This window comes from Bufo bufo, chromosome 3, assembly GCF_905171765.1.
Source record: "Bufo bufo chromosome 3, aBufBuf1.1, whole genome shotgun sequence".
Taxonomy (NCBI): domain Eukaryota; kingdom Metazoa; phylum Chordata; class Amphibia; order Anura; family Bufonidae; genus Bufo; species Bufo bufo.
In genome coordinates, this window is record NC_053391.1 from 122,741,093 (window position 1) to 122,754,088 (window position 12,996).

At 43.7% G+C, this 12,996-nt stretch overlaps 1 protein-coding gene across 1 annotated transcript in view; it reads left to right on the forward strand.

Annotated features, from left to right (window-relative positions):
- The first annotated feature begins 1,581 nt into the window (after positions 1-1,581).
- CUX1 (cut like homeobox 1) overlaps positions 1,582-12,996 on the forward strand; it is a 357,714-nt gene continuing 346,299 nt past the window's right edge. The window contains 1 exon segment of the mRNA XM_040423522.1: positions 1,582-1,734. Coding sequence (XP_040279456.1) covers positions 1,672-1,734 — 63 coding nt within the window. The 5' untranslated portion in view covers positions 1,582-1,671.

Sequence of the window (12,996 nt, forward strand, 5' to 3'; positions counted from 1 at the left end):
AGTCATGTTAAATGATCACTATAGTGTCAGGAAAACAAAGCGGTTTTCCTGACACTATAGTGCCCTGAGGGTGCCCCCACCCTCAGGGTCCCCCTCCCGTGGTCCCCCTCCATGTTGCCAAGATAGACGCCAAATGAAGGGGTAGTTGCAGGAACAAAATACTTTAATGGTATCGATAAAATATATATGTAATTAAGACACTGAGTGCAGTTCCATAAAAAGGCCCAGCAAAATCCTCAGCACCAGGCCCATGATGCTCTTAATCCGGCCCTGACGAGGCCTAAATCTGATATGGATCCTGCTGCAAAAACCACTGTGCACGAGCCTCCTAATGTTTTCAAACAAGCCGTGGCTGCTCATCGCAATAAACGGTGGCTGCAGGAACGGTGGTCTCTAGTGTTCAGCGAACTTGTGTTTTAAGTTCGGTGTCTAAAGTTCGAGTTCAGATTATCGAAGTATCCCGTTATGGATTCTAAATTCCGTTATGGTCCGTGGTAGCAGAATCCATAACGGGATTCTTCGATAACCCGAACTTTAGACGCCGAACTTAAAACTCTAGTGGTCTCCACTCTGAGGTGCATTATCCATGCCAAACAACGCCATGTGAACAGCCTCTTACAGGTTTTAGAAGCGTCTCTGAACTCTCACCCAGCCTTGGAAGACAACCCCTGTTGTACATATAGACATGTATATGCCCCAAATCTGTGGAACAGTAAACCCCCCCCCCCCCATGTGTAATAGCAGTAGACCATAATTAATAAAACCATATAACAAATTTAAATTATCTTATCACCAGAGGCACATGTATATATAAAATATATATAAATTATATCTTCCTCAGCTGGGACTCGAACCCGTGTCCTACTATGTCCGCTGCCTTGTGCTCCGTAGCACCGCCTCCCTACTGCCCCCGTCTGACAGAAGCGGCCGCTGACAGCCTAGTGTACAAACGAAGCCATTTAGTCCGTGCGTTGCCCCTGCCCTTCCCCCTCCCGCCATGGCCCCTCACCTCAGCTGCTCTCAGCGAGTCTAATAGCGCGGAGGTGATTCCATGGCGCGCTGGGGACTCCGTCTGTCCCGGCGACCACATGTCCACCGATGTGACGTATGATGGAAGCGTGCCCGACCGTGTGATAACCGTACGCTTACTATACGGTCGTTGCTCCCCTCATATAATGTAAATCATGTACCTCACAACCGCGGCAAATCTACATGTACGTGATATATCGCCGTGTGTGTACGAGGTGCAGGTGCCGTACACATCAGCCAGTATAACGACGGCTTTTATACATTCACTATTATGTAAAAGCTGAATAAAAATTCAGGCGCTGAAAGCACTTTCCGTGTGGAAAAGCCGCTCATTGCCGAGGGAACATGTCGGGATGCGGTCGGCCTGCGCCGCCGGGGCTCCTGGTAGTGACAGAGGGCCGCCTAGCGAGCGAGCAGCAGGCGGGAGAGATGGAAGCCAGTTCCCCCGTTAAAATGGGCGGTTTGTGAGCCAAGCGAAGCCGGGGAGGCCCCGCTCCGTGGCGGCAGAGGGTGGGTGTGGAAGTCCGCTCCGTGTTTTGCTCTTGCTCCCTCCCTCCTTTCCTTTCCCCCTCCTCCGCCGCTTGCTCCTGAACTCCAGCCCCCTCTCTATCAGCCTCTCACTCCGTCTCAATATGTCTCAAGATGGCGGCCAATGCGGGATCGATGTTTCAATATTGGAAGCGCTTTGATTTACAGCAGCTGCAGGTCAGCTCCGTTTTCTTACTTCCTCTCCTCCGCCACCCTCTCCCGCTCCCTCCCCGCCTTCTATCCGTCCGCTCCGCTCCCCTCTGCACCGTCCCTGAGCAGGGCAAAACCGCCGCTTTCCTGCCCGCTCTCATTGATAACGTTTTATCAGAAATTGATCCTCTTTGTTCAATTCATCGATCAGCCAAGATGGCGCCGGCTCTGTGGCGCCGCTCTCCCTCTCTTCCTGCTCCCTCTCCTGTGCCCGCACCGGGACACTTCTGCCCGCTTTCCAGCCTTAAATTCTCTCGCCTCTTGTTAGAGCTTCTTCAAGTTTATTTTTTTTTATTGGACTTTTTTTTTCCAGCTTCTTTTATTGAACTTGCCTCCTCCGCTGGTTGTTGTGCATGATGATGCTGGTGGCGCTGTGGTGCCAGGCTGCGCTCCTCACCCCTCCCCTCTCCATACACACAGACACAGCTCCTTCCCTCCTCATTCCTCCTCATTGCTCCTGCTCCTCTCACTAATCCTTCTCGGCCAAACTTTTTATTTTTTATTAAATAGACAAAACCTTTTCGTTCTTCTCAGCCGCCTGTGTGACTTCTTGTCGGCGGCCTGGCTTCTTTCTCTGGGGTTCTGCACCTTCTGGACCTGACAGAACTTTAGCCTTGAAGATGTTTTGTCTTTACTGTTCCGAATGTATTTTGTGAGGTGTTTTGTGTTTTCTTACGGATTATTAATACATTTTGGGACGCATTATGTTATATTTATGAGGTAAAAGTGTGAAGGAATTATGTGCCAGCCATACATGGGGCAATTGTATTATTTCTGACAGAAATTCGGTCAGAATTACCTCATGTGACGTAACGATCCGGTCAGGGTTTTTATTCCTGTGAGTCAGGGTTTTATTACTTTTTATTCACTAATTGTTCTTTGATTTTTATATATTTTTATTTTAATTACTATTTTACTAAAAATTTTCCCTGTGTATGGTAGCCGTATCTCGACGTAGCTAGTCGTAGAATTTTATTTTGCTGTGCTCGTGTTTAGTCGCCGTTTTCTGACCTATGGGTTTCATTTTAGATTGAAGGTAAACTTCAAGAGTAGAACGTGTACATCTGTGAGACGTTTTCTTGATGATTCAGTGGCTTTTATACATTGGGTTTGCATACTTTATAAAGCAGACAGTTTCCTTCCATTCATCCCTTGAAGTCTGTATACCGTATAGTGTCTGTGATATAGTCTTATTACACCCCTGTATTTCGTGTGTTTTTCCTGTGCGGTTTGCTGTCGTGACGTTGTGCTTGTTTATTACGGCGCTTTGAATTGATGTGGTCATTTTTATACCTTCACGAGCTAGAATAGTATTGGGGGGCTTCATCAGAATCAACTTGCTTTTTGGGGTTTGTATTTCCAGCCTCCTTCCATATGGTACTGTAGAGGCTAAAATGGAGGTGGTGTATGCAAATCTGCGATGACCCAATTTAGAAGGCTGCTGGTCCTGTGAGATATTGGTGTAGTCGGTGCTTACTGTGGCTAGCCAGGAATTTAACCCATGAGGCGTCACAGAATGGCCTATCGTCTCCTTGGGGGTACTGTGGCCTTGAAAACCCTTTCATGGCTTTCCAGTTTACGGTTCACTTGTCTTCATGAAATAACCAAGAAGCGCAGTTCTTCGAAGAGCCTGGAAATCTATTTATTACAAGAAATTAAATTTTACATAAAATTAAGACATGAGGATATACTTTATTATTTTATTTATTATTTTTTTTTCCTCCTTCCTTTGAGTGGTTCACGTTTTGCATAGATTTGCATGCAATTATAAGGCTTCAGAAGTGTCTATCTGTAACACTTTCATGTGCCGGGAAGAGCGTGGATGTGTCGGTGCAGATTTTAGCAATGCTCGAAAGTTGTGTGGGTATTTGTCATTTTTCTCCAGGAGTAGCTTTTGCTTAATGTGCCTGTCAGTAACCATATAAAAGGCTCAGTCTCAAAGTAGAGATCTTTGCTGTGGAGTCATGGTTAAGATCAATAGACATTCACATGAACTTACGGGGGGCAGTAAAAATATTATTGATTGCCTGTATAGATTTTTTTTTTTTTTTTTCTCTGGCAGTTTTTAGAAGCAATGACTGCTTGCCTGTGTGTGCTTATACAGTCTATATGAAAATAAAGAAGCCTAAATTTTAGTTCATTTTTATAAGAATGTAACCTTTTGAGGTACGTCGCTCGTGATTTGTAGTTTGTCCATTTCCATAGGATTGTTTGACTTGTGAATTTTCTGCTCTCTAAATAAAATTGCTATTGTACCATGGCCTGGTAGATTCCTTTTCCTAAGTAACAAAGGGGTCCAGACATAAATTATGCATTCTTTAAATTGCAGAATATTTTTTTTTTTCTGCTGTGGTGTGGGTGAGATAAAGGCATGGTATGTAACTCCACATAGACTTCCTCCCCCCCCAAAAAAAGCTAAACTTGAAGGAATATAAAATAAAAATGTGTGAGGGTTAAACTAAGCAATGTCTATAAATCGGAGATTTGTACATGATTTTTGGTAGGCAGGAGACTATTTTGAGGACGCCACAAAAATTGTTCTTTGTGCACAGAACAAAGATCATTGTTTTCTCTTTTGTTAAAATGAAACTCATTAATCATCGCCTGAATGTACAAGGTGAAGGTCCTTGAATTCGTATGATCACGTTGGTCTGCACGGTTTGTAGGGGGGGGGAAAAAAAGGCAATCAAACAGCACTCAGAAAGGATCAAAAGTTCAGAACACTTTGCCACCAATTCATTACAGTTTCAGCAAATTAAACACAAATTAGGGAGTTCTGAATATTCAAATTCTTTTATATGAACAAAGATTAGCTTTGTTTCTCCTCTGTCAAGGATATAGTGATAGTGGTGGGTTTCGCAGTAGTAATTTCCCTTCTGTAAATATTGTCTGAATGGTTTTACAAGAAGAAAGGCTTTATCAAATGTGTTCTGTTCACTCCATATAATAGATCCTTGGAGTACCTGGTGGAATACTTCACAATCAGATCCAGATGCTGATTTCCCAGATTGTAGGCTATTACGTTTCTGTAAATGTGAGAGGTTTCTCTTTGTTTGGTGCTATTTTTGGAAATGTAATTTTGTGTGCGCTTGTAATAATTTCTTTATTAGCATCTAGTTCTGTTGAAAATTCCTACTTCCTTGCAGGTCAGTGACGTCAGTCTGATTTGTATGGACGGATTATGGCTGAATTCACACAAGGCAGATTTGTTTTCTGCAACTAAAAATCAGTTCCAAAATGTGGGTTGTTTTGGTAGAAAGCACATGGATTTGGAAACCGTAAGGCCCCTTTTACACAAGTGAGTTTTCCGCGCGGGCGCAATGCATGATGTGAACGCATTGCGCCGGCACTGAATCCGGACCCATTCATTTCAATGGGTCTGTGTACATGAGCGTTGTTTTTCACGTATCACTTGTGCGTTGCGTGAAAATTGCAGCATTTTCTATATGGTGCGAGTTTTCCTGAATGCATCCGGACCTAATCCGTATAGTTCGTGTGCAAGAGGCCTAACAGTCCTTCATATGATAACACAAAGTGGAATTGCTATATAGGCATTGTCATAACTCAGTATTTTGTCAGAATACATTTTTAATATTTGTAGATTGTGTTATACAAAAGCGATATCATACAAGACACTTAAAGCGGTTGTCCAAGTTTAAAAAAAAAATGGCAGGGAAGGTGTTAAAATAATATAGCAAGTTATATTTTCTAGTTTAATTACCCTTTGCTCCAGCACCACCACTCCAATCCTTACATGATTACAAACAACTGAGAGGTGTGCTTACACCACATATAACTGCTGCAGCCAATTAGTGGTTGCTTACTGTACTGTTGAAGCCAGTGATTGGCTACAGCATTTACTTTCAGTATACAAGCACGTCATGGCTGCAGTGGTGGGGAGGATCGGCATGGCGGTCCTGGTGCAGAAGGTGTTTGAACTGGTAAGTATAACTTGATTTAACACATTCCCTGACAGTTTACTTTTTATTTATTTTTACAGCCTCATTAAGGCCTCTTTCACACGGGCGAGATTTCCGCGCGGGTGCAATGCGTGAGGTGAACGCATTGCACCCGCACTGAATCCGGACCCATTCATTTCTATGGGACTGTGCACATGAGCGGTGATTTTAATGCATCACTTGTGCGTTGCGTGAAAATCGCAGCATGCTCTATTTTGTGCATTTTTCACGCAACGCAGTCCCCATAGAAGTGAATGGGGCTGCGTGAAAATCGCAAGCAAATGCGGATGCGGTGCGATTTTCACGCATGGTTGCTAGGAGACTATCGGGATGGGGACCCGATCATTATTATTTTCCCTTATAACATTGTTATAAGGGAAAATAATAGCATTCTGAATTAAGAATGCTAAGTAAAATAGTGATGGAGGGGTTAAAAAAATAATATTTTTTTTTTTAACTCCCCTTAATCCACTTGTTCGCACAGCCCGGCTTCTCTTCTTCTTCTTTGAGGAAAAGGACCTGTGGCTCATCACATGGTCCGTCACATGATCCATCACCATGGTGATGCCGATTTTTCTCACGTGCGTGCAAAACGCATCATAATGTTTTGCACTCGCGCAGAAAAATTGCGCATTTTCCCGCGGTGTACCCGCATCTTATCCGGCACAAATCTGTGACGCCCGTGTGAAAGAGGCTTAAGAGTCTGTTCATACAAGTGTATTCCGGACACATTAACTGTTCTCATTAGACCTCATGCACACGACTGTATCTGTTGTGCGGTCTGTAAACAGTGGATACTGTGTTCCATTTGCATTTTTTATTATTATGGACCCGTTTACTTTAGTGGGTCCGTGCACTGCATTTTGCATACCAGAATAGGACATGTTCTATAATCTGTGGAACTGATATACAGATGGGGACAGTGGTGGGTTCTGGTGTTATTTTAATCTCTAAAAACTTTTCTTTCTTTTTTTTTATTTTATTTATTTTTTTCTCCGACCTAGAACATGATAAAATTAAGGCTACTTTCACACTGGCGTTTTGGTTTCCATTTGTGAGATCCGTTCAGGGCTCTCACAAGCGGTCCAAAATGGATTAGCTTTGCCCTAATGCATTCTGAATGGAAAAGGATCCGCTTAGAATGCATCAGTTTGCCTCCATTCCGCGCTGGAGGCAAACGGATCCGTCCTGACACACAATGTAAGTCAATGGGGACGGATCCGTTTTCACTAACACAATCTGGCACAATAGAAAACTGATCCGTCCCCCATTGACTTTCAATAGTGTTCAAGACGGATCCGTTTTGGCTATGTTACAGATAATACAAACGGATGCATGTGGTTGTACTATTGTTTCGGATCCGTCTGTGCAGATCCATGACGGATCTACACCAAACACGAGTGTGAAAGTGACCTAAAACAAAAAATGTTTCACCTTTCATTTTCCAAAGGAGCTATCAAAAATGAAAGGTGGAATCTGGTTGCTATGGGCAACTAAGCCAGTTCTACTTTACACCAGTTTGATAAATCACCCCAAGTGTTTGAAGGGAATTCCATAATTTCCCATTGGCCAGCGTGTAATGTCTGTCTACAGTGTTTTTGTTTTGTATTTTTTCCTCAAAAATGTGCAGTTTTTTGAAAACTCTATGGGGGAATTTATCACGCCCTATACTCCGTATTTAGCCGAATTCTGGCTAAAAAAGTTGCTAAATCAAAGCTGGTGAGTAAATGGGGCTAGTTATGTAGCTATAGCTTAGCTATGTTAATGAGCTTCACTCCAGATTTATCATTGAGACTTCCTAAAAAGTCACAAACTTCCTCCAGTACAAGGGTGGCGTAGGAAAACTGTAAGAGTAACATTTCTAGGCAGGAGTTAGGTTTAAAGATGCACCAAATTTAAGACGCCATGTTATGTTTCTTAAGCACACCAACACAGCCTGCAACTTACTGTAAAACTGACTTCAATTATTAGCCGGATGATAAATACCTACATACTGCAGAAACACCCCCAGGTATAAATCGGACTCTAGTTTTGTTTATATGTGGTCATTTGCAACAAAAAAAAAACACAATTCTGCTCTGACTGACACAATTAGGTACATTACACCAAAAACACCTAGACGTGGCAGGGGGAAAAAGTAAGCTTTCCTAGTTCTGTTCCTTATAATTTTATTGCTGCAGTTATTCAGCAGACACAAAGGAATGAACACAACCTGGTCTTATGAAAATATAAAATTGCTTTTGTAACTAGGTCACCACAAATTTGTTTGCTTTGGCTTCTTAAATTTGGAATTGAAGAGTGAAATGATGAGCACGCTCACAATGAGGAGCGCTCTTATGACATGCCTTCTGTTGATAAATGCAGCATGTCCAGTATAGGTCTTTACTGGAGGCAGCCATGATGTTCTCTTTGCCCCCTCTATACAGGCCTTGGTTAATGACTATAGGCTTGTGTAGGCAGCAGCCCATCTTTAGCTCACAGTCAGATTACACACCTAGGTGTTAGGCTGTCTGAAGTCTTCAAAGTGCATTATCCTAACCTAAACTGCTAGGAGACATAGGAGGTTCTGTATGTTGCAGCCATTACTGAGCATGTATTTTGTCTTTTGATCTGGGAGACAAGTGCTACTTACATCTGATAAATAAGAGTCATTATATTATTTATTAGGGTTTGATCTCCCAAACTTATTCTAAAGGTTTGAGAGTCTTTCTAGTGTGACTGTGTCAGATGGTGCAGCCGGATAATGTTTACCTGGCTTGCCAAACATGCATATCAATGTCACTAGTTCCCTGAAGCACTTTCCAGTGTGTGTGATGCGGTGGGTGGGCGCTGCTCTGCTGAAAGGCTTGGTTGTCAGTTTGTGAATGGAGCGAGAACAGAGAGGCTTTAATATTATACTTGCGTTTTGTGTATATACGTATGAAGTAAAGCATGTAGAGAAAAGGCAGCATGAGACATGGTGAAGTAAAAGCTAGTGGACTGGCTGAAGTGTATTAAGGCTTTATTAACAACCAGTGAATAGCGGCCGTCAAAAAAATAGGATGTGTCCTATTTTTGGCCCTTTTTCGCGGCCTGATTACCCCACTGAAATTAGTGGGCCCATTTTTAATGGCCGTTTAGACAGACATGCACCTAGCGACTGTTCAAAACAGACACACTTTGTCAAGAAAGGGCCTTTCAGGGGCTAAAAAAAATTATATAATACCTCATCCCCTTGCACATGAGGGAATGCTCGCTCCACACTGGAGGCAGCAGGACCTGTGCTCCCAGAGATGATGTCATCATACACACACTAATATCTATACTGGGACACAACTTGGGGGCTATTATAACTACAGGGGGGGGCATTAGGGTAGGGACGAGCAAACTTCTGTTTTTAAGTTTGGCGTACAAGGTTCGGGTTTTGCTCATCTAAGAATTCCGTTATGGATTCCGCTACCACGGACCATAAGTGGTCTCAGAATCCATAATGGAAATTTTAGATAACCCGAACCTTGTACGCCAAACTTGAAAACAGAAGTTTGCTCATCCCTTATCCCTAGGGGTGCACCGAAATTCCGGCAGCCGAAAATATCGGCCGAAAATGTACCTAATCCATTTCGGCCGATATTGTTACATATCGGCCGAAAATATGGGGTGTGGGATTTGTCACCCACCATCTGCGGGCGGGCGGTTTACTGCATCTTTATTTTACCTTACAATCGTGACGCTCCAGTAAGAACTCTGCAGGCAGAGCGGAGGGCGGCGTAACGTCACTTACTCACGTGACGCGCCTGCTCCGCCTCCTTCATTCATAAAGTGGGCGGAGCAGATGCGTCACGTAAGTAAGTGACGTTACGCCGCCCTCCGCTCTGCCTGCAGAGTTGTTACTGGAGCGTCACGATTGTAAGGTAAAATAAAGATGCAGTGAGTGATGCTGTGAGCAGCAGGGCCGGGGCTGTTATGGGTAGGGGGATCGGTCTATGGCACTGCTATGGGGAGGGGGGGATCTGTGCACTGTTATGGGGAAAGGGATCTGTGCACTGTTATGCCCATAACAGTGCACATATCCCCCCCCTCCATAACAGCGCCACCCACAGATCCCCCTCTCCATAACAGCGCTACCCACAGATCCCCCTCTCCATAACAGCGCTACCCACAGATCCCCCTCTCCATAACAGCGCCACCCACAGATCCCCCTCTCCATAACAGCGCCACCCACAGATCCCCCTCTCCATAACAGCGCCACCCACAGATCCCCCTCTCCATAACAGCGCCACCCACAGATGCCCCTCTCCATAACAGCGCCACCCACAGATGCCCCTCTCCATAACAGCGCCACCCACAGATGCCCCTCTCCATAACAGCGCCACCCACAGATCCCCCTCTCCATAACAGCGCCACCCACAGATCCCCCTCTCCATAACAGCGCCACCCACAGATCCCCCTCTCCATAACAGCGCCACCCACAGATCCCCCTCTCCATAACAGCGCCAATCATTAAAAAAAAAGTATTTTAAAAGTATTTGGGCAAAAAGGCAGTTTCGGTTTTCGGTCAAGGGCATCCTGAATTTTCGGTTTCGGACCAGAATTTTCATTTCAGTGCACCCCTACTTATCCCTAATTAAAAGGGCCATTATAACTACCGGGGGCACAAAGGGATGCATTTATACTGGGGTTAGTTATGGAAGGGCATAAAAAATAATATATATATATACACACACACACACATTTATTTAAATTTTTTTATGGATGCAAAACTGCCATTCAAAATGGATACATGGCCAGAAAATGGATGCACCCACTGATGCAAAATGGCCATGAAAAACTGACGGTGTACATGTAGTTTAAAGGGGTTGTCTGGGTTCAGAAGTGAACCCGGACATACCCTTATTTTCACCCAGGCAGCCCCCCCTGATGTTGGCATTGGAGCATCTTATGCTCCGATGCGCTCCCTTGCCCTGCGTTAGATGGCGCAGGGCATGGGCTCTTTTGTTTACAATAACACAATGCCAGGCGGAAGCATCAGCCTGGCAGTGTGTTCGGTGACATCACCGGCTCTGATGGTTGTGCTTTAGCGCTGCCCTAGCTGTTTTACTGGCTAGTGTAGCGCTAAACCCCGCCCATCAGTGCCGGTGATGTCATCGGGCTTCTTGGCAGCCCCATGGAGAGCCCGGTTCATCACTGGAACTCTTGAAAATGCCTTTGCCCTGCGCCATTTAGCAAATGACCTGTTCCGATGCTCTTGTCAGGGGGCTGCCTGGGTGAAAATTGAGTTTTTTCTGGGTTCAGCTCTGAACCCGAACAACCCCTTTAACTCTTACAGCAGTCATGGTAATCTCATGGGAACTAAATGGTTTCTGGGATTCTTTGCTCTATTATAGTTAATGTATCAAAGTTCACACATTAGAAGAAATAATAAAACTCAAGTATCCAGTAGCTAATTGTGAACATGCTTTGTGATCTCTTTATCTAAATCTTGTATAGTCCTTGGAGTTGAGCATTGCACCTAAACTGGACAGACGTGATAATAAAATGTTATGCAAAACAGTTTTTACTGCTACCCATATTGTATTTAGTCTGGACAACGTAGGTGAAAAATAATTTTTCATTTTGCTTGTATATAATTACTGGATGTCCTTTTAAGTAAGCCTTTGTATTAGCATAATCCATATATTTTAATCTGGATCTGCTATTGAAATTCGTCTATACTTTTTGAGAACTTTATTGATGACGATGAGTACTATATAATCATCATCCTCATCACTTAGCTTGTTCTTGCACTGGAAATACACTGAATAGCCAAAATAAAATTGCCCTGTCAATCTTGCGGTAGGGGGAAACTTCTTCACGTGCGAGGGGAACAAATCCTGCTGATGAGATTAATCAATTCATTAGAATCAAGCAATTTGCGGTCCCCAATGCATGGGCAACATCTCTGCGGTTTCCACAGACTGATCCAGACCCATTCAACTTGAATGGGTCCATGATCTATCCGCACCGCAAAAAATAAAACAATCAATATTTTTGCTGTCCGCATCCGTGATGCGGTGAGCACACAGCCGTGCCCGCATATTGCAGACCTGCTGTTTGCGGCCCACAATACGGGAACGTCCGCGCCATGGCCGTATGCACAAGGCCTGAAAGGAACGCATTTCTTTTAAACAGAAAATGAATGGAGCAAATCTAAAGGCTCTTTCACATGTGTCAGTGTTTCAGGCAATTATCAGGAATGAACCAAAGGTTCCTAATAGTTGTCTGACCAAATCACTTGTCCCCATAGAAAACCATTGTTCCTGGGCAGCAGATAGCTGTATTACCTGGAAAATCCCCAGCCACTCCATGCTCCTGCTGGTATGATGACATTGCGATTACCTGCACGTGACAGCTGCAGCCAATCAACAAACAGTAATTGTTTTTAGATGAAAAATGGGCAAGAATGGTGCTTGCTGTGGCTTTGGAGAAATTAAAGTATGAATTTCACAGCATATTTTAAAGGGTACATGTGCTATGTGGGTGCAATCTGAATAGCACAAAGACGGAAAATTACTGTAGTCTGAATTAGGCCTAAAATAGAGATTTTAAGGAGAGACAAATTCTGCCGACACCTTTGTGGAGATTCTAAAACCTGCTGGGCTGCGATATGGAAATAATCAACTAACGATAACAATGTTTGCAGGCTGTTTATTTGTTAATTACAACACTGAAGAACATGACAGTTTTTGTTAAGACCAGACTGTTGGTGTTGAATTGAAAAATATATCTTCTATATCACTCTCTTGTGGTAAATGGCTCCTAGACTTACATAAAGCAGTAACGTATGTGAACTTCACGAGTTATTTGCCAAAGTACTGAGAAAATTCACATGAAGTGGAGATTTCTCCTCCCAAATCAAAATGTACAAACCAGCAACACAGTTGTCACCACCTGTTCTAAAGTATTTGGATGGACTAGATTACCATGGAGTGCACGAATAGCAGTAATAGTCCCTGTACCTCCTTTGTTAGAATAGCTTTCTAATGTTGCAGTCTGTTGGCTTTGCTTTCAGTCCTTATGGGATCTGATAGATCAGATTTCGGAAAAAGAAAGAAGACAAGCCTGTTTTTGCCAAAAGATGTGTGAATTCAGCCTAAAGGCCTATCTATTTACATGCTGCTATTTTCTTAAAGGGGTTGTCCGGGATCCAAGTGTTGTTTTTATTTCCCCACCCCCCAAGTGTACTCACCGTAAACAGGTGATTCTAGGTCCACCCATATGTTTTAAGGTATTTTTCGCCATTTCAACATGGCTC